This window comes from Sturnus vulgaris, chromosome 11 (genome assembly GCF_052056855.1).
Source record: "Sturnus vulgaris isolate bStuVul1 chromosome 11, bStuVul1.hap1, whole genome shotgun sequence".
In the NCBI taxonomy this organism is placed as follows: Eukaryota; Metazoa; Chordata; class Aves; order Passeriformes; family Sturnidae; genus Sturnus; species Sturnus vulgaris.
Genome location: NC_142253.1, coordinates 11697003 through 11724385, shown reverse-complemented (window position 1 = coordinate 11724385; position 27383 = coordinate 11697003). Strand labels below are relative to the sequence as shown.

The window sequence follows — 27383 nt, the reverse complement described above, 5'->3', positions numbered from 1 at the left end:
TCCTTGGTGGGTGGCTTTTGCCCCTAAGAGCACAGCAACACAGTGGGGAATGGCAGCTGCCAGGGAAGGTGTGGGAGGAAGAAAGCCCCATAGTCTGCCCAGCCCTGAAACCCCAAGCATTTCCCTGGTCAAAGGGCAGGAATGGGTTGGAGAGCAGCCACAGTACCATGGCAGCCACCCTCCTGAGCAGGATTGTCTCCTTCCCTGGGTGACAAAGGGCTGAAGGGTGTGAAACTGAGGGCATAGCTAGCATCTGGCCAGGGGCTGTGTGAAAGGACAAGGACACCCAGGTGATTTGTTTCTCATTCAGCCTCCCCAAAACTCCCCACCCTGTTCAAGAGGGTTAAAATCAGAGTGGAATAATGAAGGGTTCCGGAAAGGAGGGTGAAGCCCCACCAGCTGGTGCAGGGAGTGGAGGGGTTCTGTGGGTGACAGCCTGGTGGGGACGTGCCCTGCCTGGGGGGCTGTGGAGCCTTGATAGGGTTTTCAGGGTGATGCTCAGCACCAGCCGCGTGCTCCCTGCAGGCACTCCTGGCCACGCTGCGAGGCAGGATGCTGCTGTCCTTCCTGGTGGTCCTCGGGGCACCAACGAGAGCCTGGAAGGGACCGAGCCGTGAGCGGCTCCCGCCAGCCCCCCGAGCTGTGGATGGAGGGAAGCTGATGAGGCAGGAAACCACCAGCAATAACAAGATGCTGCCAGGTGTCTCCAAAATGAGGAAGGGTGACGATGGCTCTGGGGCAGGGTCTCATCTGGACAAAGCCAGCCTGCCACTGCTAGAGGGATCAGAAAGACAAGCACTGCCCTCGCTGATGAGCCCAGCCACGAAGAGAGATGCTCCCAGGAAAAAGGGGAGGAAGGTGTCCCTGTCACTCGATGTCGACATTCACTTACTGAAAATCCTGCTCGACCTGGCCAGAGAGAAGGAACTGCAGGCCAAGGCAGCTGCCAATGCCGAGCTGATGGCTCGCCTGGGGCGCAGGAGATGAACTGTCCTGGCTGGGATACAGCAGGGCTGGAGGGGGCAGCCGGGCTGCCTGGAGCAGGGGTGGAGGGAAGCATGGAGCAGCATCGGTGTGACTGCAGGGGACTGTGGACATGGCACCTCATCCCCTCAGTCCCAGTGCCCGTGGCACAAGCAGCAGCCATGGGAGGATTTGGTTTAATGACTATCACCTCAGCACCACTGGAGAAGAGACAGCTGGGTTTACCTTGGCCAGTGCTTGAGCACAGCTGGTCACAGCCCCAGGCACTACAGGGTTTTCTATGCTTGGCTTTGCTCCCTGCTCATCCACCCCCGAGATGTCTCCAAAGAGGCTGCATCCAGCCAGGCAGCTTTTCTTAAGTGCTTCTTCTCTCTGGGTGACTGAAGCACACAAAATCCTCCACAAAGCTTGGCCAAGCCTCAAAGCTGGAGTTCTTAGTGAGCGTACACAATAAAATGTGGCATCAAACAAACTTGTTGTGTTTTATACCTGTTCTGCACCCCTTTACACTCCCATTTTGTGTTCCCTTTCCCCAGAGATGCTGTGAGGGCTCAGCTGGGGCCAGCACAGGAGGTCACTAAATTCCAAATGAGGGGTGTCAGACCTTGCACCAGCAGCGGAGCCAGCCCCTGGCCCAGGGAGTCCACAGCAGCTCTGGGCCAACAGGGCAATCGTGTTGTGCCATTGGAGCTGCTGCCTTCAGCACAGCTGGGAGATAAGAGCAGTGCAGAGCAGAGCAGAGTGCGGCTGCCCCGTGCAAAGTACAGGGTGGTGCAGGCGAGTCAGAGGCTGGGAGATACCTTCAGGGGGACAACTGGAGCTAGTGGGGGACACGGCCATGCTCTTCGAAGAGTATCTGCAGCAGGGTGAGTGAGCCCTTCACTGTGGAGCAGGCACTGGCTTTGGGAAAGGGGAAGAAGCAACTGAGGTGAGTGGCCCCACAGTCAATGGGAGGGACAGATCTCAGACGGGGATGTGGCAGCAGATGGTGGTTGGGGTGAGGTGGCAAGGTGGGTGCCATCCCTGCTTGACCTGAGGCTCAGGTGATGCACGGCAGTGCCTGGCCTCTTGAGATACCCCCCCTGCACCCAACGGGTGTGTGATATGGGGCTGAGCCAGGAGTTTGTGGTCCAGGGTAGAGACAGGGTGCCAGGGGGACAGGGGTCATAGGAAGACCTGCTAGAGCTAGTTCCAAGTGTCAGCAATGTTGACAGGGCAAGCGACCTGAGTGACAACTGGGCATCCCCCAGAAAGGGGTTGTCCCCTGCCATCCCCAATTGCTCCTTTGACGCTGAGCCTGCCAAGATCTTCTCCTTTCCATGTCCTGCCCCAATGTCTCATCTGTCCTCGCCCAGACCCAGCGTGCACCCATGCTTCAGCCCCCTCTGCCCCTAGTGTCACCACATCTCCTCAGTGCCCTTCCTCTGCCTAGCTCAGGGATCTCAGTGCCACTCCCCATCACCAATGTTTCCCCTAGTACCAGTGCCTCCTGCCCCAGGCCCTGTGCTGTCGCCAGCCCCAGGGTACCGTGCAGTGTCCCAGTGTCCCAGGCAGTCACAGTGTCCCCCTGTCCCTCCAGTGCTGACCCCGACCCCCGACAGCCCCAGCCCCGCCCCTCGTCTCCGCCAATCAGATCGCGCCGTTGCCGATTGGCCCCGCCTCCTCCCTGTCAGTCACGGCCCCGCGCCACGCCTTGTACACGTCTGGGGGGCGGTCCTGCGCCTGCGCAGTGCGGCGACCGCAGTGCCAGTGACAGGCTGGCAGGAAGGGGCGGGGGCAGGAAGGGACGGGGGCGGTGCCGGGACCAGGACCAGGACCAGGATCAGGATCAGGATCAGGATCAGGATTGGGACCAGGATCTAGGTTGGGAGTGCCACTGCCACGGGACGGGAGGGCTGCAGCGACGGGCCGCTCGGTAGCACCATGCTGAAGAAGTTCGACAAGAAGGACGAGGAGTCGGGTGAGGGGAGGCCGGGGATGCTGTGAGGGGAGGGACCCCTCTATGGGTACGGAGGAGATTGGTGAGGGGGGACCCCTTCGTGGCTACAGGGAAAGCTGTGAGGAAAGAGACCGCTCCTGTGGAAATGAGGGGATCTGTGAGGGGGGCACTCCCAAGGGAGCTGGAGGGGAAGTTCGGTGCCAGCTTGGCAGTAGGGGCTTGCTGGTGTGCATGGAACGCAGTGGGAAGCACTATGGGGACACTGTAGAAGCACTATGGGAGCACTAGAGCAGTCTGCTCCTCCTTCTCGCAGCTGTAGCCAGAGCTGAACTGGTTGCATCGGCACAGCACACCGAGGTTACCTGCCACATCACCAGGTGTAGAGCCTGAGACTAAATATTAACCATATTAGCCCTGTTCACGGTTGCTCAGATCTCTATAGCCAGGTAGAATCCAACTGATTTTCTGTCCCCACAATCATTGCTACTTTCAATGGATCAGAGAATCTGAGAGCACCAAGGAAATATGAAGTGATTGCCTGACTTTTCAAAACTTTAGGCAGGTTAGTAAGGAAGAGGTTGATATTTTATGTGGTGTGTAATTCAGGTGGAAGCAATGCATCGTAAGATAGTGTTTCCTTTCATGGTTTAGCTTTGTGGTATCTTTTTCATCTTCCTATGAAGCTCTCTACACAGCTTGCACTTCATAGCAAATCCATGTGTCCTGCAGCAAATTGATTCAGCTTACATCTTGGTGATCTGTGTGACTGTGCTTGCTTTTTATCTTAAAGTGCATTAAATGCTTTGCCCTTGTTTCCCTTTTCCAAGGCCTCCAGTGACACCTTGACAAGCAGGGAATTTAGTGAGGCAGCTGTTGGAGGGGAATAGCTCTTGGCTTTAATTTTGGGGCTGTTTTTCACTTGCACCTGCCACACCCATCAAGGTATTGACATTACCTGTGGCTAGGGCTGGTAGGAGATACAAGTATCCAGTTAATTGGCTTCTATGTCTTCGCTTTCCATTAATGGTTTTGCTAGCCTTGGATGACCTGCTCCCACTCCCTTTGACATGTTATTTTTGCCAAAAAATTGTGTTTCTCTACAAATCAGAATAAATTATTGTTAGTTATCCAATATAAGGAACTTTATGAACACACAACCTCTACCCTCCCTGCATCTTTCTCCCTCTCTATGGAACAAAACTGATGCAGTGTGCTGTGAGGACTGAGACCCCATGTACAATGTATTTCTAGATCCTTAGTGCTATGAAAGATGAAGAGATGATGCTGTGTTGTTCATGGCTGATTTAAACATTGTAGACATGCTGGACCATGGAAATACTGGGCTGCTAGGCAGGGTTTTTGGAACACATTTGCATACTTACATTAGAACTGGTTCATACTAAAGACATTTTTCCTCTTTCCCCGTTTTTTGTTCTACCTCTTCAACCTCACATAAGTGTCTGTGTTTTGTTCAGCTACCTGCTGCCTTTGCAAACTTCTCCTGAGCCAGAGGAGGGCATTTTATGAACCAGGAAGGAGCCAGAGTGCAGATTTTGTATGTAAGGCTTACTCTAGAAAGGGCTTCTGACAGCAGCCTAGGATGCTTCAAACTTGGGTCAGGTCAGATTTTGGCCCAGGAGATGTTCTTTCTAGTGAACTAGGCTTTGGAACAAACACTGGAACAACCCTGAAGAAGGCTGCATTTTGTCCTAGGGCCAGGTTGAACATAGCTTCTAATTAAAACCTGCTTATTGATAACTAGCAGCTTTTGAGAAGCTGCAGCTCACACATGCTTGGAAGGCAATCTAACAGAGACCATGCAGAATGATAATGCTTTTCCCTCTCATTATTTAATCCTTAATTGCTGGGAGTTGTAATTATTTAGTATAATTTACTTTGTTAAGTAGAACAATGGAAGTTACTTGTGTCCAGCCTATCTAGTCTGCTGTCTTGTTCTCTTAATTAGCGATAGAGCCAAAAATACTTTACTGGTGGATTCTTGGTTGGTTTATATGGGAGGGATAAAACACTCCTGACTCACCAGTCTGGCAAGCGATATCTTTCTGTCTAAGCTTTTGTTTCTAGGCCTATTGATGCTCTAACTGCCAGCAAGCTTCCAGTCCAGGGGTGGAAATAGGTCTTTGGGGATACAATGGAGCACAGTTATTTTACAGCTGATCAGTCTACCTCAGCTCACAGTCAGTTACTTCTGGAAGGGGTGGCAAATTGAAAAATGCCCTGCTCTGCCTTCCCTGACTGCCATGAAGACATCCAATTAATTTTACTTCAGGAAGGGTGCTCTGATTGCTTGGTGTTCATGAAGAAAATCACCCCAAAATGCTCAGACTGTTTTTAAAGAATGGATATGGTTAAAAAGTTGCTTTCTCGTGGCACTATCCCTGGAGAGACTTTTACTCTCTTTGTTTTGCAGGTGGGAGTTCCAACCCATTCCAGCACCTGGAGAAGAGTGCAGTCTTGCAAGAGGTAAATCTTCAGACCATCTCCTCTGTGTACCACACTGGATAGAGTCTCTCCCTCTCTTGAGTAGGTCACTGGAGAACTTCAGCAAGGAAATGAGGGTTTGCTACAGTCCTGCTTGCTCTGAAAGAAATGGGCAACAGTTCTTATTTTATTATTGGACAGATGAAGGGAGAAGGTTGAAATGGTCTCTGTAACAAATTAAAGACTGTGAACTATAAATAGTAATAAAAGGAATAAAATTGTCTTGGAAAGCTCACCCCCAAATCAGGAAGACTGGGAAATTTGCCTTGGACATCCCAAATGTCTTGTGGATGACAAAATTAATGAGAGAAGTATGAGTGGTTATTAAATAGTTTTATGAATTTTCTCTGAAGAAATGCCATTCTTTTCAAGAGCAGGTGAACATCTCAATCCCTGGCCCCTGTTGTTTCAGCATACTCTGTTTCCTTGTGAGGTTGGGAATGGTGTTGGCTCCTGTAGCCTCAGTGAGCTCAAGTTTATCTGTCACGAGAGTGGTGTTTTAGCTAGCACACAATGCACACCTGTGTGGGTGAAAGTGTGATGAGAATTTAGCCTTTAAACCTTTATTGCTCGTGGATTTGTAATCCCAGACTGCAAAACCAGCTGTCTAAAGGGGTCCATGTTTAACAGGAATTGAAGGGAAACCTGATCCAAAGTCATTTAGTATCTTGCCATACCTCATTCACAATGTGTTGTTGGGCCAGGCATGACAATGTTTGCAAGGGGGTGTCAGCGTCAGCCTTTGTCTGTGCTTTGTTTCCAGGCTCGAGTGTTTAATGAGACTCCCATAAACCCACGAAAATGTGCTCATATCCTCACCAAGATCCTGTATCTCGTAAACCAGGTGAGAGAGAGAAAATATGCATCTATACGGACATATGCATCAGGCCCAAAGCTGGTTGTGATAACTGGGATTTCCTTTCTTTTTTTCAAACAACTAGGGGGAGCACCTTGGCGTCACAGAAGCTACCGAGTCCTTCTTTGCTATGACCAAGCTGTTTCAGTCCAATGATGTAAGTCTGCCTTTGGTTTTCTCTATTTACCTGGTGGGACAAGTCCCTTGATATACACATTTTTATACAATCAGCTTTTCTGTCCTGTCTGAAACTACCTGATCTGAGTGGGAAGAGTAGGGTGAAAGTTTAGAAATGGTCATCAACTTCCTAGCTGTTCCCAGATCTTGTAGCAGCTTAACTGAAATATGCATTGCTCTTGAGGCAGAGATTCCTCTCTCTAAATTGCATTTAACTTATGAGATTGTGGTAGGCAGGTGGATTTTACTGTGCTTTGTGCCCAGCATTAAAACATCCTGCTGAGAGTCAACAATTGTGTATTTGGAGGAGGCTGGTAGTTAGTGCCTGCCCACAGCAGTAACACTGTCATTGGCTGTCCTGCAGACTGCAAGGCATTAAAATCATGAGACCAGTGTAGAAATCCCCAGACTCAGGAATACAGATTGTTTGCTTTCTTGCTTTTGAAGCAATACAAGGCTTTCAACCACCAAACCAGCAAATAGTTTCAAGGCTTTCTCCTTGTTCCTGTGAATGACAAGTGGAAGATGAAACTGTAGATCCAGCTAAATCTGGTATCTCTATGGCTGCACCCTAAGACTGAGGGATTTAGAAGAGGAAGAAGTGTTTTGTTAGTCAGTCTGGATTTTGTACATCTTTTACACTCAGAGAGTGAGGTGCTCTGAAGGTATCAGGTTCTTGTGATCTTCACAATAAAATGATGTAAGCAGGAAAAAGTGAGATCCCTTCCTATCTGGGATCATCTCAGCTGATGTTGTTCTTGCGTATTTCCTTGCCAGCCAACTCTTCGCAGGATGTGTTACCTCACTATCAAAGAGATGTCTTCTATTGCAGAAGATGTGATCATAGTTACTAGCAGGTCAGTCACTTCACTTTTCTTGCTGTAAAATTGACATACCCTTCAGTAATGTCTGTAGCTTCTTGAAGATAACCGTAGTCCCTAAGCAGGGTGATGATAGGGAATGCCCTTAGTGAGAAAAACGTTTTCCTTTATAAAAGACCTATAAAATGCAACATTGAACTCATAGTGATGTATACAGAATAAGCTGTGTCCTCATATCCCATGCCCATGGATGTTTGGAGTGTCTCTTGGTTACACGATGTAGTAGCACTGTTGTTTTTTTTCCCTTTTGCAAAGGCTTTTTCATAACTCCTGTTTGAATGCCTTGAAATGTTTTGAAGAATTTTGGCATAAATCACAAGGCTTTCAACAGGTAGATAAGGATTTACTTCTCCTGTAGCAGCACAGAATATGACTTCCCCAGGGAACAAAATTCCCTCTGTGAGTCATTCCTGAATTGCTGATCATCCCAGTGAAATGCCCTGTTGGGGAGTCAGGAGTCTAACGTGTAGGGTCTGTAGAGGGCTGAGATGGAAGCCAGTCCCAAGTGCTGCCATGTAATGAACTCCTGGTCCTTCACAGATGGTCTCACAGTGACCAGGACTCTGGGAAAAGGGCAGGAATGAGTGTTTAGTAGGAAGGACACATTCCTCAGGGGTATATGTATGTGCTCCAGCCTCACTTGGTGAACAGTGCAACTTGCAACTACATCAACATGCAACTTATTGATGGGCTTGGGACCTGAGTACTAATCTTTTCCTTCTGCCTTCCCACCCGAGTGGGATTTGCCTGAGACCTGCAGCTGGCTGCTTGGCATTCAGCCGTGGTGCTGGCAGCCTGCTGCTCTGTGTGCACTGTGTGTGCACTTGAGAGCTGCTGGCTCAGGAATGCCATATTGAGAGCTTCCTGTTTTCCCAGCTTAACCAAAGACATGACTGGGAAGGATGACAATTACCGAGGCCCTGCTGTGAGAGCTCTCTGTCAGATCACTGATGTAAGTACTGCTTTTCCCATGGGGCAGCTCTATGCCCTTCATTTTCCTACTTTATCCCATCCCACTTTCCACTCTGCTTTTCATGCCTTTGCACCCCCTTCCACACTCCAAACAGCTTTCCCATATCAGCTGTTGTTTCCCTCTCCCTGCAGAGTACCATGTTGCAGGCCATTGAGCGCTATATGAAGCAGGCAATCGTTGACAAAGTGCCAAGTGTGTCCAGCTCTGCTCTTGTGTCTTCCTTGGTATGTATTCCCTGCAGCACGGGCCTGAGGGACAGTCAAACAGGGAAGCAGTCATCTGTGGTGGGACTGGGCATCTTTGGAGTTTCAGGATTTTCTTGCTATTCCTGTCTTTGTGAACTAAGAGACTGGTGCTGACTTTGCTAGAGGTCAGCCTCCTGAGGGTGCAGCTGTTACAGCCAGGTCTCTGCTGCTCCCCTGTTCTTCTATAAGTTGTTGCTGTCAGCACACTCATGGGGAAGGCTCATTGCTTCTTAATATAAGCTGAAATTCTCAAAGCTTCCTCCATTCTTATCTCATGGGTTGTTGTGGCTTCATTTCCTTCCAGCACTTGCTGAAGACCAGTAATGATGTGGTAAAGCGCTGGGTGAATGAGGCTCAGGAGGCAGCTTCCAGTGACAATATCATGGTTCAGGTAGGACATTCATCTCCACCAGGGGAATAGCCAGCAGCAGCTGGGCATGGAGCAGATTGCTGGAGCACCTCTGGGTGACAGAGGGGACAAAAGGGGAAAGAACCTAGCATGGGTTTGTGATGTTCTCTTTCCCTGCACAGTATCATGCTCTGGGCCTGCTGTACCATGTGCGGAAGAACGACCGCCTGGCAGTCAACAAGATGCTCAGCAAGTTCACACGCCATGGCCTCAAGTCCCCATTTGCGTACTGCATGATGATCCGAATAGCCAGCAAGCTGCTAGAGGAGGAGGCTGGCAGGTGAGTGGGCTCCTTTGCCCTGCTGAAAGAATTTCCTGGTCCTGCTTCCATCTCCTCTTGCAGGCTCACTTGCCATTTCATGATTTCTGTCTTGGAAGAGCAGCATGCAGCTTATACCCTCTTATTGTTAGATAAAAGCAGAGAAAATATAGGATGTCTTCATGGTTGTTCTGAGATGACTTCTGTGAGTCTTGCTTGCACATCAAATACTATCTCGTTTCTCTATACTGTTTTGCATAGCTTTTCTTTTTTCTACTTCATTTTCTCTGTCTTCTGTAATTGTTTATTCAGCATGTATGCAGTGTGGCTTCTTGGTGGATGAGTTGTGGTGTGTACAGTAATTTCTTACTGTGTGAGAGTTGTGAGAGATTCCTTTTAGCCTGGAAGGCAGAGAGTGTCTTCTCAGAAGGCAGCCTGACTTTCAAGCATGCTGGAAGTATGGCATAATGTCCACTGCAAAATCTGGGGACAAAGTGGGTTTATAGCTGCTTTTGCCTTTCCATGGGCTGTGGGACCTGCCCATTTCTGCTGCTGAATTCTTAATTTCTGTTAGTACCTTTGCTTTAATTCAGTCTTGTGGGGGTTTTTTGTCCCTTAGCCGTGATAGCCCTCTGTTTGATTTCATTGAGAGCTGCCTAAGAAACAAGCATGAGATGGTGGTGTATGAAGCTGCCTCTGCCATCGTTAACCTGCCCAACTGCACTGCCAAGGAGTTGGCTCCAGCTGTCTCAGGTAAGTGTGGTGCTCATGGCCATCGTGAAGGGAATTATGAGCCTCCAGTGGTGACACCTGCTGATTGCCCCAAGAAACAAGGGCCCTCTGTAGTTTCAGGCTTGTTATGCTGCTCTATCCTTTGTTGCTTTATGCTGCTGCTGAGAGCCTGTGGTGTGTGTGAATAGCTTTGTTCTTGTAAAGGTATTTCCTGGTGTGTTCAAGTGTGGGTTATTTCATGGGTCAGTTCTGGAAAAGGAACAGGATTTGCATGAAATGGAAAACAGCAGTTCAAATTAACTTAATAGGAAAGATGACAAGGTGATGAATTTGGCTTTCACAAGCAGCAAAGGATAGCAGCACTGTGGAAGAAGAGGGAGGTAGGTAAGAGTTAGTTGTCAGCAGGGATGTGACAAAGGCAAAGGGGACAAGAAGAAGGGAGGAATCTGTTAAAGGTACAATTGTTTCTTAAGCATTTTTCTAGTTATCCTTATGCTTGCAACTGTCTCTTCACTGAAGCTCTTGCTTTAGGTATGAAATGCTTCTCAATAATAGAGTGCCTAAACATCCCTCTTTGTTGGTTTTCCCACCTTGCAGTTCTGCAGCTGTTCTGCAGCTCCCCGAAAGCAGCACTAAGATATGCAGCCGTCCGTACCCTCAACAAGGTAGGAGCCAGTCTCTTGGGAGCTCCAGTAGTGTCTCATGTGCAGGGAGGTGCAGACTTCAGAAGGCAGTCAGATTATGTGATGATTTTGTGTGAATAACCTCTGTCTTGTGCTACAGCCTTACATTTCATTGCTTTCTGTCTGGAATAAAACCTCAAAGAACACTCTACAGAAGGCAAAGAAACCCTGATAATTTTCAGTGGTCTCTTAGAATGTCACTGGGCTTGGTGTTACTGCTTTCCCTTCTGAGCTTCCCATGGTGAGGAAGCTCCTTGTAAAACAGGGATCAAACCTTGTTGATGCTTCTTGTCTGCTCTGTGGTAGTCTTTGCTCCAGCTTTTCCCTTCTCCTTATAAACTCTATAAAAGAAAAAAGTGAGAATGGCAGTGTCTGGTAACTGCTGTGCTTCCGCCCACTGAGCTATTTTGCACAGTTAGTCTGGCTCAATTTTTGTTGGGAGTTCATAGCTTTCTTTTCTTACTATATAGAGGAAAATCAGAGAGTTAAAAATAATAAAAGATTGTTTATTACTACTGCTTCTCTTCCAGCAAGGGATGCAATTCTGTAGGAAATAAGAGCTTGTTACCTTAACTCCAGATGAGCTGTTTGTCTGAGGTGTCTCTCATGTGCAGTCTCTACCACTTATTTCTCTGGGAAGGAGTGAATTTTGCTGGGTTTTGCCAGCTGGGCCTTTTGCATCTGTTGAGGGATTTTCATTCTTCCTTTGCTGCTGCAGGTGGCCATGAAGCACCCATCTGCTGTGACTGCCTGTAACCTTGACCTGGAGAACCTTGTGACAGACTCCAACCGCAGCATAGCCACCCTGGCCATCACCACGCTGCTGAAAACAGGCAGTGAGAGCAGCATTGACCGGCTCATGAAGCAGATCTCCTCTTTCATGTCAGAAATCTCAGATGAGTTCAAAGTAAGGAAGTGGGATAAGGAGGGACACCCAGATTCCTGAAGAAAGCTCATGTCTCTGCCCCATTTGTATGTGTGTTCTAAATCTGGATGGAGCTGCTTCCAGAAGCAGGAGAATATTTGCAGGGAGGAGAAAGTATTTGAGACTGTCTGACTAAACCATGCCTCAGTCCTACATCTCCAAAGCCACATACTCTCTTCTGGGGAGATGCCTTCTGAGAATCAAATCTTCTTTCCATTGGGTGTGGGCTTTCTTTAGGAGCTGGCCAGTGCATAAAGATCTATCTCCTCCAATTCTTAGGATTGTACCTCCTGGAACTGCATTTGTTGAATAAATAAAGACAAAAACGTGATTTCCAGGCTAGGGAGGCCAGCACAAAATTGATACAATTCAGCTATTTTTTTCCTGCATGGTGAAACAGAATTATTTTTTTACTTGCCCCCTTTTCCTGCAGGTGGTGGTGGTGCAGGCCATCAATGCTCTGTGTCAGAAGTACCCTCGCAAACACGCTGTCCTCATGAACTTCCTCTTCACTATGCTTCGGGAGGAGGTAAGTCTGCAGGACAAGTACCTGCCTTGCTTATGTACATGAACAGTACTCCCTGTGAGTGCCAAGCTTTTACTGATAAAGCTGTGCAGTGAAAGCCTCTCTCTAAAAGGGTTGCAGTCTAGCTGCAGAAATTCCCAGCTGTGCATAATAGTTATAAGCAGACTGCCAGGCATATTTTTAGTTTGGTTTTCATTCTGTGACTTTTTTTTAATGGGGGTTTATTAACTCTCAAAGCAAATGCAAGCAACAGCAGATCTGTTGGCAGTCCATGTGTGTTTCACATTTGAACCTTTTATACTTTGACAGCAAATTCCAAGAAGTTTTGTCTTATACACAAAGATTTGATAGCAACCTGTTTATTGATGACATGGGACCACTTTTGTTCTGGTGTCTGTGCTGTGGCAGTGAAGGGATCACGAGTACCTATGACCATTCTCTGCATTCAGTCAGACAAAAATTGCAGAAAGAGAGCTTTACAGAGGTTTGCTGAGGCTGTTTCTAAATGAGCAAACATGCCTGCAGCACAGCTGGCACCGCTGCTTGTTCTTACGTCACTTCCTGCCAATTACAGCCTCTCAATTGGGAACAAACCAGAGCATTTCATTTTGCTTCTATGAAAAATGGATCATTCTCCTTTCCCAGATTTTCTGTGGGTGGATGGTATCATTTTGAATGTGGTTTTGTACTTCAAACCATTCTGTTTTAAAGCTTTTTTAATCCGAAGTAGCTCCAGAAAGGTCCACATGCCTGGCACTGTGCATGTAATTGGCAGACAGTAGTGTGCAGTTTAATCCCCTGGTGTGTATTGAGGACATTAGTAAATAATGTCTGAAGATAACCAAGTATTACTGGCATGTCAGATTGTGGCTGTACCTGGGGAGGTATTGATTGCCTATCATCCCACACTAATGGAGCTATTTGCTGCGTCCTGCTGTGGTAGATATGATCCTTCATACATTTCTCTTGTGCTTCATCCTCAGATGTCTAGCGCTAAAGGCGAGAGGGTTGGGTTTTTTCTCCTCCCATATGGCTATTTTTAAGCACTAATTCTAGCAGCAGAGGATTTTGATGGAGATAAAAACCCTTCAGCCAGATGAATCCCTTTACTCTTGGGTTAGGACTTGGGTTTTTTTCTCCAATGCAGCCATTCTAGAGGGAGCTGGCAAGAGAGCTTGAATATTAGCTGGCCCTCTGGGTGTAAAGAGGGTCAAAAGTGAGGGCAGAATTACTGTCCTCCTCCTTTCAAATACACATTAAAAAGCACTGAGTGTGAGTGACCTTTCAAAGGAATGTTTCTCCTGTCTGGCTAGCTCAGAGTCTCTACAATACTTTGAGATTTCCAGCTGAGCAGTTCCCTTTTGCTCCTCAGGGTGGCTTTGAATACAAGCGAGCCATTGTGGACTGCATCATCAGCATTATTGAGGAGAACTCAGAGAGCAAAGAGACAGGCCTGTCTCACCTCTGCGAATTCATTGAGGACTGCGAGTTCACTGTGCTGGCCACTCGTATCCTCCACCTCTTGGGGCAGGAAGGGCCCAAAACCAACAACCCCTCCAAATATATTCGCTTCATCTACAACAGGGTTGTTCTGGAGCATGAAGAAGTCCGGGCAGGTAAGTGACAAGCCTGGAAAGCTCTCTGCCCTTGGACAGATCTTCAGGGAGCCATAGTGTATGAATGCCTCTGCTTTTGAGAGTTGTGATTTGCTCTAGGCCTGAGCAGATCATTTTATACAGCAAAGATCCTGCAGTAATATTGATGGAAGAGGCAGCCTGTGGCTGAGAGGTGGGAAGGAATATGCACTGGTTCTGAAACTAGACAAAGGTTTGCAGGCACTTCACCTCTGCTTCTTTCTAGTCACAGTTTTACTAGTGTACACACTTCACTAGTGAAGCGTCTCTGACATGGCCAGGATCATGGTTTGATCAAGGCCAAGAAACGGAGGAAACTTCAGCTGATTTCTTTGCTTTCTAATTCTGTTTTCATAACTTTTGCTACAGGTGCTGTAAGTGCCCTGGCCAAGTTTGGAGCTCAGAACGAGGAGATGTTACCCAGTATCTTGGTGTTACTGAGAAGGTCAGTTGTGCCTCAGAGTTTTTCAACATCTTAGGTGAAAAACCCTGTTTGTTTGAGAGCTTGTCTAGTCTCTTTTACCTGTGGGTCTGAGAGGGTGCAGGGAGTACTGGTGATGCTATGATAGGATCACCACTGCATTAAGTACCACAAAGTGGACAGAAGTAATGTGTGGCAGATGACTGCTTTTCTAATACAATTACTAGGAGATTGCTGGATCTCCCTTATGGCATGTTTTTTTCTGGGTCTGTGATGTGTCTTAGTCATGTGGATTGTGAAGAAAGTTTTCCACTTTCTTCTCAGGTGTGTGATGGATGATGATAACGAAGTGAGAGACAGAGCCACCTTCTACCTGAATGTTCTCGAGCAGAAGCAGAAGGCCCTCAATGCTGGCTACATCCTGAATGGTACTGCAGGAAGGCTTCAAAACAAGTCTGCCCTTCTTTCCGGGTTTAACAAGAGTTAAACTAAAGATCTGGCATTGTTGTGGTTTCAGTGACCTGTCCTTTTTGTCCCCAGGGTTGACAGTATCCATCCCTGGCCTGGAGAGGGCTCTGCATCAGTATACCCTGGAGCCCTCTGAGAAACCCTTTGATTTGAAATCTGTTCCTTTGGCAACAGCTCCTATCATCGAGCAAAGACCAGGTGAGGAATCAGGTCCCCTGAATGCTAGTGATTCCCTGCATTGAGCTTGCTGGGAATTACTGAGCTCCATGCTATTTGAATTTTGTGTGATTGCATCTCCTGGAAAAACTAAGGCCTGCAAATCTAGTTGCTCCCGCATTAATGTTTCAGTTTAGTGCAGCTGCTAATAATAGCAGTAGCTGGCAATCCTCACTGGAGCTGCTGTGGTTCTAAAGCTGCTTAGGAAGCCAAATAGGGGTGTCTAGTCTATATCAAATGAGAAAGGAGCTTCCTTGCTTTCCTTAGTCAAATCCCTCTCCAGACACTGATCTGTTTTCTGATTTAGTAATTTCTTACTCTTCGCCTTCAAATCTTTCAGGTTTGTTTTTGTTTGATTGTTTTCTTTTCCATTTGCAGAAAATGCCCCTGTTGCTGTAGTGAAACAGCCAGAGAAAGTGGCAGCAACACGGCAAGAAATATTCCAAGGTAAATTGATGCAAGGCCTCTCCTCTGTCCATGTGTGAGAACTCTGTAGCCTCTTGCTGAGCCTGCCTTAGCCCCTCTGGCTTCTTACCTTCTTGCAGGGAGTGACATGGGCTCCCAACTTAAGGTCAGCTGTTCACTCTTGGAGGGTGGGAGTGCCTGCAGTCCTCTTTTGTCTTGCAGTAGACGTGAGCAAAGGAGACTTTTCATTTTAAAAGTCCCTGGGGAATATTTATAGTATTTGATGGATAGTTCCTTGCTGTAGGAGCTTCCAGCAGCTGAAGCAAGGGATTTGAAATGGCTAACACCTCCTTGTGTCTTGAGGAAGGCAGTAATTTGTATCCTCTATTTCAGAGCAACTGGGGGCCATCCCAGAGTTTAGGGAGCTGGGCCCACTCTTCAAGTCCTCCCCAGAGCCTGTGGCCCTGACAGAGCTGGAGACAGAGTATGTGGTTCGTTGCACCAAGCATACCTTTGTCAACCACATGGTGTTCCAGGTGGGTAGCTATGGGATGTGGTGCTGAAGGCTCTTAGAAGATAAGCTCCTGACTGGCTAAAAGCTTCATTGTGAAGATATCTCTCAAGGATATCATAGAATCATAGAATGGCCTGAGTTGGAAGTGACTTTAATCTAGTTTCAACTCCCGTGCCATGGACAGGGACACCTTTTACTAGACCAGGTTTCTCAGAACTCCATCCAACCTGGCCTTGAACACTTCCAGAGATGCAGCACCCATAGTCTGTGTTCAAAGCACGACGCTGCAATCAGTAGTCCTTAGTTTCTTATCCATGGGAGAAGAACCCCAAAGAAAATTAATAAGGGTGGGGGGGTGTGTCTGAGCAATGTTACAGGTACCATCAAATCCAACAAGCACCAGGTGGGGCTGTTCTCACTGAGGAGCTGGCAAGGGGATCTGTGTTCTATCTTCAGAGTCCCCAAGCATGTGATTTGGACATGAAAGAGTGAAGCTTACTACATCTGAGGAGCTGAAAAGGTTCCTCAGAAAGGGACCCAATGGGGGAGAGCTCTTCATCTGCTATGTTTTGTTTTAGCCTGTAGCACAGGTGCTTTCTTCTGTACATGCTGGCTTTGGCTGTACCACTCTGCTGCTACACATGAGATGTTAGGATTGATGTGCCCCAGTGTCCTTGCCTGGGCTTCAGGGAGTCCAAGGCACAGCAAGTCCTTTGCTAGCTTGTGAGCAGCAGGGTTTCGTCCTTAGCCAAGCTCCTTCTTCAAAGCTCAGAAGTGCTTATACAGCCCTCACAGGGCTTGACCTTTGTTTCTGTTGTCCATCCACCAGATGCAATTGTATGAGCTTAAGAGATTTGGCATAGCAGCTGGAACGAAGTCTAATCAGCAAGTTTAGACTTGCTGAAAACATCAAGCTTGCTGAAACTTGCTCAAGCTGTACCTTGTTCAAGAAATGCAAAGGATCATCTTTCCATTTGCTGTGAAGGCACTGTCTCCCTGTAGCTTCAAGTGGGATGATGTAGGCAACACAGTACTTGCATTTCCATAGAGCAAAGAATTAACCCAGGAATGACTGGAAGTTAGAGGAAGAAGTTCTGTACTAACTGGTGGAACTGAAACAGGCAAAATCTGACACATCCCTGTCCTGAATTTGTGATCCTGCCTGAATTGCAGAGGGCAGGCCTTGCATTGGTGTGTGCTGGTTCGTTTTAAGTCTTGTTTCCCTAACAAAAAAAAAGTTTGCTGGAGCACTGGACTCCCCAGCAGGGTTTTAGTTTCTCCTCTAAAGCATTTAAACGAGCACTCTTCAGTCAAGTTGCTCAGTAATGAGCCAGCTGATAGCGAGGTGCACCATGGAAACACAGAGAACTGGGGGTTCACCAGGCTCCCACTATGCCTAAGCTAAGTCTGCTCTTCAGTGGGTAGTGAGCAGCCTCAAGCTGTTGCTGCTTTCCGTTTTCCTGTTTAGTTTGACTGCACGAACACCCTGAATGATCAGATCCTGGAGAATGTCACAGTGCAGATGGAGCCAACAGAGGGGTATGAGGTCATTGGCTATGTACCTGCCAAAACCCTGGTGTACAACCAGCCAGGTACCTGCTACACATTGGTGGCACTGTCTGAAGAGGATCCGACAGCAGGTAAACAGTCTGCACCCCTTTCTCCTGTGTTGCTTATTCCCACACATTCTACCTTACATGCCAGCCAGATATTTATAGCCTGTGTATAAGTGCAGCCTTGAGTGATGCTGAGCGTGATTTGTCTTTGCTGTTCTGGGGGCTGTCAAGCCTTCCTTCTCCTCTGCTGGTTCCCTTGTGCTGTAGTACTGCCAAGTTGGGCTGTGAGAGCTGGCAGATGAGTTGTCTTTTATGCACCCTTGCATGTCCTTCAGCCTTTCTTTATGTTAGACATGGGGAGGCTGATGCTTGTAAAGTGCTGATAGTGCCCAGATGCTCTGAGTAGCAAAGGGGTATTTCAGACAAACGGCTAGAATTTATGGGATGTCTGTAGAATTGAACATCCCCATCCCTGTTTGCTACTATCCACAACATGAATCAGGCTTTACCTGTGCTTTGGTTTCCCTGGTTTGTGTTCTGGAACTGCTCTCCTGTCGTGTTGTTGCTGTTCACTCAGCAGTACCCATCTTCTAGGGATGAGTCATCGCTTCCTCTCCCGGCTGAGTGGTATTAATGAGCTGCAGCATTGCAGTGCGAGGGGCTTTCGTTTCAGAGGCACTGAAATGAACTGATTTCTGTATGTGCATCTTGCCTCTTCACAAGGTGCTGGTGGGACATGTTTAGTTAGTATTCCCGACACAATGTGAGGTTCATTAGTAATAGCACTTGATCTGAGGATTATGGTCTTGTACAACCATCATGAGCCTGTGTTTATCACTGTTTGCTTAATATTATAAATAAATATCTTGTCCTTGAGAGACAGAAATTGACCTCGAGAGAGCTCTCCAACAGTGGCTAAGCTTGTGCTGCTGACAGTGACAGGGAGAGCCTGGCTGCCTCATGCCTCCCAGCCCCGTTCTGCCTCAGGGGAGCGTGGATATGGTGGTAATGTGAGCTTTGCCTTTGCTTTCTTGTCTCCAGTGGCCTGCACATTCAGCTGCATGATGAAGTTCACTGTCAAGGACTGTGATCCCAACACGGGTGAGACGGACGATGAGGGTTACGAGGATGAGTATGTGGTAAGAAGCTGGGCATGTACCTGATCGTGGAAACTGCTGTCATTTCGTGGGGTTTTGCAATTAAACTCAGATCTCTGCAGGCAGTGGTATGACCACCAACACTGAAGTGGGCAGCATCATGTAGAGGAAGCTCTTGCTGTCTCTGATACAGATGAGAGTTTGCAGAGCTTGCTTTGTCTCATTTGGAGTATTGTCCTGTTGCACTGTAGATGGATACCTGACTGTGCGGGATATGTATGTTTTGGGAGGCCATGGTGCATCCTCCAGGTTTGGCTGACTGCCCTATAGGCTCCAGCAATGCACACTCAGGGTTGTGGAGACAGAGGACTATTGAGCATCTTTTGTTCTCCACAAGTTGCTCCTGTGGTGGCACAGTTAATTGTCTAGAGGCTTGCCTAGCACAAGAAAGTTGCCAGCCTTGTTCTTACTCTGGGGAAGGTGGAGCTCTTTCCTCCCCAGCACTGACACTGCAGAAAGCAGTGGTGCTGCAGAAGCACCTCTCTTCCTTGGCGAGGAAGGGATGTTGTTCACAGCCTCAGCTTGGCCTGCTAGCTCCAGAGACTGTTTTCTGTGCATTGCCTGTCATTGCTGTAAATCTGATTAGAGGCACTGCTGTGCAGTGAGTCACTGTCTTCCCAGAAGGAGTGGGGAGAGTTTTTCACAATGGAACATACAAGGTTAACACTTCTTTCAGCTTCCTACCAGTCACCAAGGCATTGAGTGATTCTTAAACTCTTTGATGCATTTCAACTAGAATCAGGAGGAGATTCTTTTCTACAGCAATTGTTGGAATTAATGCAGGCTGGTGTCCTGCAGGATACTGCCTGTCCTTCATTACACACTCTGGAGGGACAAGCCTGGTTCTGCCATGCCCAGGTGCAGTCACAGCAGCTGCTCAGCTTACCCTGGTGCCACTGTTAGGTGATTGCACATGTCTGACAGTTTCTCACTTGACCAGCCTACAAAATGATAAGCCAGAAAGGCAAAACGAAGCTCACATGCATTTCAGGGGAGCAAATGCTCAAGCAGTTATTTCAAAACTTTTGTTTTCCCCTCTGCTTTGGCCATTTGTCTAGTGCTTTGATCTCTGTCAGGCCAAGGGCTTTGCTCAGAGCAGGAACCTGGTTTTTAAGCCCTGGAAATGGCATCACTGTGCCTTTCTCAGGCCTAGCAGTTGCTCAGTAGCAAACCAGAAGTGGAAGTGGAGGCAGTCTTCTGCATTTACCTGATTTTGGAATCCAGTCTAAAGTTCAGTCTGAGGATAACAGGGTTGAGAACAACCATGTTTCACTTGAACCTCTTCTACCACCAGCTTGAAGACCTGGAGGTCACAGTGGCTGATCACATCCAGCGAGTTCTGAAGCCAAACTTTGGAGCAGCCTGGGATGAAGTGGGTGATGAGTTTGAAAAGGAAGAAACCTTTACTTTATCTGCTATTAAAACCCTTGAAGGTAAGGAAGGGTGTTTGAGCAACAGCAGAGCTCTTATTTTCCCTCTAGCAGGCAGAGTCCAGAGGCCCAGTCTGACTCACCTTAGATCTGTCACAGAAAAGCTAATGGTGCAAAAGCCTTCACAAGCTTTACACCACAGCTGTTAAATAGGGAGCTGCAGTTACTGTGATAATAAGTTAGTTCAGGTCTCTCAAAAAAACTAAAGAGTGTTTTGTGACTGGTAGAGACCAGGCTGGACTGTGGAGGCAAGAGAATATCTTGCTTTGCTCTTGTCCTTAACTCTTCCAAGCAGACAGACCATAGTTCAATTATGAACTACCACCATTCTTCTTGAGACCAGTAAGAAAAAATGAACACAGCAGAAGACATGAGGCTGGTGAGCAGGCTGGTGGGGTAAACTCTCTTCTCTTTCATCATGTATTAAAGAGTTCTTCTATTTTACTCACAAGCCTGTGAAAACTCAGTTCTTTTGATGCCTTACAGGGTGTTCTTGTCCTGTAGCCATTTCTGTGCTCCCTTGAACAGCCCCCCTTGGTTTGAAATACTCTCCCTGCGGCCTTTTCATATTTCTCCTGAAGACCTGTGTCTCCTTTTCAAGTCTCCAGAGAAGTGAGCAGGTTGACAGGGCTGTGCAGTAAGTGCAGCCAGCTGCATTCTCCTCCTGCCCTTGTCTGACTCACTCCCCCTCTTCTTTCTCTTGCACATTTGCTACATCAGATAACAGAACTCTTCCATGGTGGTGGAGGTTTTTGTGTGCTGTCTTTGCAGTCCTTGTTGCCTCCAAAACCATGATTCTGACCGGTGGTGTGTGTCCCTCAGAACAAGGAACGTGAATTCTAACATGTAGGGAGAGCTGGAGTCACTTTTAGGTGTTCTTTATGTGCTGCTGTTAAGATATCTGTGACATACAGCCCATTTTATTTATTTTTCCTAACAGAGGCAGTGAGCAATATTGTGAAGTTCCTGGGAATGCAGCCCTGTGAGCGGTCAGATAAAGTGCCAGATAATAAGAACTCTCACACACTGTACCTGGCAGGTGAGCTGTGGGGTGAGGTTCTGCTTGAGGAGCAGCTGTGAGAGGTTGCACAGAGCTGCCTGTTCAGAATCGGGGCAGGAGTTTCTGATGGAGCCCATGGTGCTCTGGTTTGGATTTTGGTTTGTTCCTGCCATGATTTCTGTCTCTGCAGTGCAGAGAACTGGTCTTGGGATCAGGGAGGGTGCTGTTATGAAGGGGATGTTGGGATCAGTCCCAGGCTCAGCTGGGTGGAATTTGCTGTCTTCATGATCTGTGGCATCCTGCTTTGGAGTGAGCCTGGTGTGGGAATGACAGCAGCCTTACCCAGCAAAATAGATGAGTATGGGAGCTCTTAAACATGCCTGGATCTCTTCTCAGCTGGAGTTTATTTTACACTTTGGTTTCATGGGTTTTACCAGGTATGTTATAATGAATGGGAGCTGAGCTGCTTTAGGGTCTCTCCTGGCCCAGTACTAGGATTTGTCAGACTGCCTGTGCCAAGCAGTAGTGTTCATGTTCAGACTTGCAGGGGAGAGCAGCCTGCACCACGCTCACCCCTCCCTCCCGCTCTCCTGTCCAGGTGTGTTCCGGGGTGGCCATGACCTCCTGGTGCGGTCCCGTCTCGTTCTCACGGACACGGTGACGATGCAGGTCACGGCCCGCAGCGCCGAGGAGCTCCCTGTGGATGTCATCATGGCCTCCGTGGGATAAACCTCCCTTTCCAGGACTGTTGTGATTCCGAGCCCTCACTGGCAGCAGAATAAGGATCGCGGTCACTACAGCAGCTTTTGTGTTCTCTGCAGTATAGCTGTACTTGGGGCTTTGTCTATAAAATGACCATGTTTTTAATCTCTGGCTACGCCGCGCTCTGTCCTCCCGCTGTCGTTCCAATAAAGCGATGTTGTGGCTCTTCCTAGCTGTGTCGGGGGCGGGACCGGCGTTTCGGCGGCGCGGGCCGGCCCTGCCCCCGGCCGCAGCCCCACCCCGCGGGCGGGCGGGAGCGGAGCGCGGTGCCCGGTGCCAGGTGCCCGGTGCCCGGTGCGGAGCCGGCGCGATGTGCGGACGCACCGCCTGCTCCCTGGCCGCCGACAACCTCCGTCGGGCCTGCGTCTACCGCGACCGCCGCGGCCAGCAGCGCCAGCCCGAGTGGGTGCGGCAGGAACGCTACCAGCCCTCCTACAACAAGGGCCCGCAGTCCAGCGGCCCCGTGCTGCTCTCCCGCCGCCACCTCCACCAGGTACCGGGCACGCAGGGCAGGGCCGCATCCCGGCTCCGGCGGGATCGCTTGCGGCGGGGGGCGGGTGCTGGGCACGCTGCGGCTCCAATCGGAGCGGAGGGAAGGAGGCCGTGCCTCCCCGGGGGTGAGGGACTCGCTCTCAACGGCCCTGGTTTGTTTCGTTTCGCTTTGCTGTACGTGGCAGGTATTGGATTTTCTAATTGCTAAAATGTCGCTTCTTGTTAATATTTACATGTACAGAAGGAGGATGGGAATCGGCACCGTGCTTCTACCGCAATATTTCTGTTTTCTGCAAAATGTGTATAAGACTTAACTGGTAGAGGTTTTTCGCAAATGCCTGTAATTGTTCTGTTGGTTTTAAGTGGCTTTTCTGAGGCACTTTTTTTTTTTTTAATTTCATGACTCTGCGGCGTGTGTCCAGGTCACATTGGTAGTATGAGAGAATAAAGAGAAAAATCTCAACTCCGGAGAGGGACAGTAGCTGTACACCTGTGGTGATTGTTGTCCTGCATAATTTAAACCTTACGTGACCACCCCCGGACAACCTCTAGAGCTGTTGGTGCTGTTCGTTTGGTTTCACACAGAAAGGTTGAACTGCTGCTCTTTGGCGTTCAGCGGGGTGAAACGGGGTGTGCTCAATTGGAACACCCCGATCTGGACCTGCTCTGCTCTCCCTCCCCAGCTGCTGGGGCAGCTGCACTTTGAGCCGTTACTGGCACAGGTGATCAGGTGGGACCCTCGGTAGGCAATGCCATCAGGCATCCCTCATGCTCTCCTTTCCTGCTTTAGGGGTCCCACATCCCCCTGAGAGTAGGCAATGGAGCTGATGGAGCAGAGGAATAGGGGATAGGGAGTGTGGTACACATCACACACAGAGACTTGCTTAGTTGACCATCGCTGTTCAAGTTGTTGGGATGCTGGTGTGATGTAGGGTGTCCCTTTTTGCCACTCCTGCCCTGAGGGAGGCTCTGAAAGACTTCACAAAACTGCACACATACACGTCCCTGCACACAAACACCTGCAGTGAGTGTCTATGTGTGTCTATGTGTGTCTGTGTACTGCAGTTCTTTGGGAGCAAACAGCCTGGCAGACACTGCCGGCAGCTGTGGGCACAAAGTGAGAGCAAGCTGGGGGAGAATCGAAAGCCACAAACTGTTTCCATTGTCCAAAGGCAGGTAATATGCAAAGCACAATCAGTGAGAGTGTACCAGGTCAGCAGAAATCACATTATTAAAATGAAAGTGAGGTTTTTGCCCCTTTGGGATGTTTGGTGTCACCAGGGGAGGTTTTGAGGACTTTGACACCAGCCTGACATGGCTGTTTACACAAGAACTCGGGAGTTCATGTCTCCAGCCATTTCCACTAAAAAGCAGCTGTGTTAATTCTTCCAGAGAGTTGGTTGAGCCTCATGGAGACATTTCTTTATTCCTGCAAAATATTCATGTGCTTTCTGTAGCAGATTAATTCTTACAGGAAGGCTGTTAAGAATATGCAAAGGGTTATAATTAGTGGCTATTTCTGCATGGCTTGTGAAGGAGGGGCAGTGAGCCCCAGAGTGTCTCTTGGCAGAGGTGCTGGCCAAATCCCCTCTTTTAGGGGGCAAAGCCACTTCCACAGGACTTCCCAAAACACCTCTCTGAAGCTGTGGGGGTGCTTGTGGTCTCTGTGACGTCTCTGACCTGTTTCTCTGTTCATTCAAAAGGATGCTGACTCCTCCGAGAGAGTCCTCATGGACATGCGCTGGGGCCTGGTGCCCTCCTGGTTCAAACAGGACAACCCTTCCAAACTGCAGTTCAACACCTCCAATTGCCGCAGTGATACCATGCTGAGCAAGTCCTCCTACAAGGTGAGCTGCTGCCACCTTTGTGTCCTGCCTGAAGAAATCCTGTAGTCAGCAAAACTAGGGCTGAAACATCTGCTGGGCAAGTACTGGTCACCACTTGCTGTTGCACAGGGGAGCAAGTCCCTGTACTGCAAAGCTGGGGGTTTCACTAAAATGGAAGAACTGAAAAGGCAATTACTGGTACAGCTTAACACAGTGCTAGTGGTGGCATTTGTGCATCCCAGGGGCGATTTAGGAAAATCCTGGGAGGGAGTGAGAGGGCTGGGTGGTTGCAGGAGCCCTTCTGCCATTGCAGGCTGCCTGAGGCTGCTGTTCTCTACTCACTTGTGCTGTCTCTCCCCAGGGTGCTCTCCTCAAGGGCAAGCGCTGCGTGGTCCTAGCAGATGGCTTCTACGAGTGGCAGCAGCAGCAGAGTGGGGGCAAGCAACCATATTTCATTTACTTTCCCCAGACCAAGGATGCCATGGTATGGAGTTCCTTGCTGTGTCTGAACACTTGCACCCAGCTCTGGGCCCCTGGTCCCACCAGCTGCCTGGGGAAAAGCCCACTTCCCTCCTCCTCTGTCCATCTCTGGGAGTCTGTTTCCCAGCAGGGCTATGTTCTACCTGGGTTTGGCACTCTGTCACCCCTCTGTGGCTGGCTGTCCCCATCGCAGCAGTCTCCAGGCTGTACAAGGTGACGGCAGCGTCCCTGCCGTCACGGTCACTGCTCCCCACACGCCAGATATTTGCATGGCTGGGCAGTGTGGCTCACAGGGGACTGGGCTGGGAGTTTCAGTACCTCTTTCGTTTGGCTGGGATATTCAGAAGGGGAGGGGATCACTGGCTTGCCTGTGGGAAGATGAGGGTCCTGATACGTCTCCTGGAGTTGCCTCAAATCAGTAGAAAGATTCCTGGAGAGCCTCAGATTAGTTCTGTTCATGACTCAGATCTGAGTGACTGACCTGCCTCTGCACTGGCAAATCTGTGCTGCTTTGGCTATCCATGGGCCAGCATTGACCAGGACAATGGGGCCTCTCCTGCAGGACAAGGAGATGGAGGGAGATGGAGAATGGAAGGGATGGAGGTTGCTCACTATGGCTGGGATTTTCGACTGCTGGGAGCCACCAGGGGGAGGAGAAATGCTGTACACTTACACCATCATTACCGTGGATGCTTCCAAGGATGTGAGCTTCATCCATCACAGGCAAGTGAGAGCAGGCAAGGGGGTTGCAGGGTGGAGGGGGATGAAGTAGGAGAACTGCACCTTCAGACACCAGTCTGGCAGCACGCAGGCACAGATTGCAGCCTCCTCCTCTTGCTCTCAGAGAGAAGTGCTACAACATTACTGACTCATTTCGGGTCACCAGCTCATGCCCTTTCCATAAATCACCATCTTTGTGCTCTGTGGATGGCACTTGGAATTGGATCACTTTCTGGAATTGGTCTCCCTGCCTGACCAGGGCCAGGCAGTCAACCCCTCTGCCTCTTCCAGCAAATCAGTTACCTGGGTGAAGTGAATGCACACTCTGCCTGGCAGGAGAGCATTCTGCTGCTTCAGTTTTCCCTGTCTCCCCCAAGATGCCAGCTCCTTGCTAGCTTACAAGTCTGGCTTTTGCCACCACACTGACAAATCGCTGCTGAGCTTTAGCTCCAACTGTCTCATCCCTTAGGATGCCAGCCATCCTGGATGGGGACGAAGCCATCAGGAAATGGCTTGACTTTGCTGAAGTGCCAACCAAAGAAGCTGTTAAACTCATCCAGCCCACAGAGAACATTGTTTTCCACCCAGTGTCTACCTTTGTCAACAACATCCGCAACAACACACCTGAGTGTGTTGCACGCATTGAGCTGGGAGCCAAGAAGGTGAGTGCTGGTGAGGGCCTGGTGGGGGGAGCTCAGCCATGATGATGTCTCCGAGCTGGGTCAGAGCTGCCAGGCTGCAGGAGGAGTGGCAGTAGGCAATGTCTGCAGAGCATGCCTGTGCTTGATGCTGGAGTGCTGAGCCCTGGACAGATTCCCTTCCCTCTGCTTCTAGAAATAGAACTGTCAGCCCATGCCAGGATTTTGCTGCCAAATGAGGCAAATTCCATTTTTGCCTGGGGCCTTGGAATAAGCCTGTTCGCAGCAGTCTGGGGAACCTCCCACAGATGTGCCTGTTTGCAGGCAGGGCCATTGCTCCAGCCTCCACATCCCGCTCTGGACCAGCTCTTGCAGCTGGCTGGCTGCCCTGCTCTCTCTGTGCTTCTGACTTCTCTCACACTGTTGTTTTGTCTATCCAGGAGGTCAAAGCCACCCCAAGCAACAAAGTGATGATGGACTGGTTAAAAAGCTCCCAAGAGGGCTCTCCCCAGAAGAAAGAAAACGATTTGCCCAAGTGGACAAGTCAGTTCATCCACAGCCCTTCACCCAAGAAAACCAGCGCATCTGTCCTGCAGCAGTGGCTGGGGAAGCAGGGACAGCCAGCTGCAAAGAAGCACAAGGCTTAGGCACCAGCTGAGATGGCTGGCCATCCCTTTTACTGCTGATTTTCCTAAGCAGTGTGAGAAATGGTATTTTTGGAAGGCTTTGCAGACTGGTGTTGAAATCATCCAAGCCTCTCAGATGTTGATCTGCTGCTCTAAGTTGTTGTCTCTCTTCCTTGTGTTTTGTTAAAGGTTGATGTCTGTAAAGATTTTGGTGTTGTCTTGTGCTGACGGAAGTGAATATAACCTGTTGGCCTCCCTCTCTGCCAGTCATGCCAAGCAAAGATAAAGCCCTGAGAAGCATCTCAGCCTGCTAGGAAGGAATAGCTTCTGCCTCCTGACAGTGTTCATAGCTCATGTCTCTTTCTGTTTGGTTTTCTCTTCCCTTTTGTTGGTGTTAAACTGATACCTCTTTTCCACTTAATTCCACACTGATTCTGTTCAAATTCATTTCCAATACTCTTGCCCTCAAAAGATGGCTGCAGTACTGAGGAACAAGCAATAAATATTAGGAGGAAACCCCAGGCTAGGAAGATCTGCCAGATCCAGTCTGCTCTGCACCAGCATTGCTATGTGCATTCATGGCTCCTCAACAGGGAGATGTTCACGTGGGAGGAACTGGACTTTGCTTAGGTTTCCCTGCTGGCAGCAGGGTGGAACAGTGTGTCTGTCACGTTGTTTGTACAATCATTTTGTTAATGGGATTTGAAGACTTAGAGAGGATTTCCTTGATCTGGGGAGGGATGCACTCTGCCTTATTCGAAAAGGCCAGTCATTAAAGCCCAGATAACCTAAGTGCCATTACAGAACAGCATAGGGCCGTTGTTTTTGAGGTCAGGGATTTTGTAAACAGAGCCAGATGTTACAGACCAAAAGCCTTACACGGTGAAATCCTTGCTAGAAATCAGTACTTCCTTTGTGTTGGAAACAATAAAATGGGCTTCACTGGC

At 48.9% G+C, this 27383-nt stretch overlaps 2 protein-coding genes across 2 annotated transcripts; both read left to right on the top strand.

Moving 5' to 3' along the window:
- Window positions 1–2712: 2712 nt before the first annotated feature.
- Window positions 2713–21823, top strand: COPG1 (coat protein complex I subunit gamma 1). Its single transcript, XM_014890495.2, has 24 exons — window positions 2713–2944; window positions 5355–5407; window positions 6189–6269; window positions 6367–6438; window positions 7236–7315; window positions 8216–8291; window positions 8444–8536; window positions 8862–8948; window positions 9089–9246; window positions 9845–9978; window positions 10555–10622; window positions 11359–11547; window positions 11999–12094; window positions 13464–13707; window positions 14095–14170; window positions 14471–14574; window positions 14687–14812; window positions 15209–15277; window positions 15629–15771; window positions 17218–17389; window positions 18347–18444; window positions 19757–19895; window positions 20833–20931; window positions 21491–21823. Exons 1-24 carry the CDS (start codon window positions 2908–2910, stop codon window positions 21619–21621), a joined length of 2625 nt encoding a protein of 874 aa, XP_014745981.1. The 5' UTR covers window positions 2713–2907; the 3' UTR covers window positions 21622–21823.
- HMCES (5-hydroxymethylcytosine binding, ES cell specific) lies at window positions 21809–27383 on the top strand. Its single transcript, XM_014890496.2, has 6 exons — window positions 21809–22147; window positions 23850–23993; window positions 24334–24456; window positions 25015–25175; window positions 25642–25834; window positions 26251–27383. The coding sequence occupies exons 1-6, from the start codon at window positions 21809–21811 to the stop codon at window positions 26455–26457; spliced, it is 1167 nt and encodes a 388-aa protein (XP_014745982.2). The 3' UTR covers window positions 26458–27383.

What these genes read in the sequence shown, in the direction of transcription:
- COPG1 (XM_014890495.2), top strand. Translation starts at nt 2,908, where the DNA reads ATGCTGAAGAAGTTCGACAAGAAGGACGAGGAGTCGG. An exon ending in TGCTGGCTACATCCTGAATG is followed by an intron (nt 14,575 to 14,686) that starts GTACTGCAGGAA and finishes TTTTGTCCCCAG; the next exon opens with GGTTGACAGTATCCATCCCT. An exon ending in GTTACGAGGATGAGTATGTG is followed by an intron (nt 18,445 to 19,756) that starts GTAAGAAGCTGG and finishes TTCTACCACCAG; the next exon opens with CTTGAAGACCTGGAGGTCAC.
- HMCES (XM_014890496.2), top strand. Translation starts at nt 21,809, where the DNA reads ATGTTGTGGCTCTTCCTAGCTGTGTCGGGGGCGGGACCGGCGTTTCGG. An exon ending in TGAGCAAGTCCTCCTACAAG is followed by an intron (nt 23,994 to 24,333) that starts GTGAGCTGCTGC and finishes GTCTCTCCCCAG; the next exon opens with GGTGCTCTCCTCAAGGGCAA. An exon ending in GTGAGCTTCATCCATCACAG is followed by an intron (nt 25,176 to 25,641) that starts GCAAGTGAGAGC and finishes CTCATCCCTTAG; the next exon opens with GATGCCAGCCATCCTGGATG.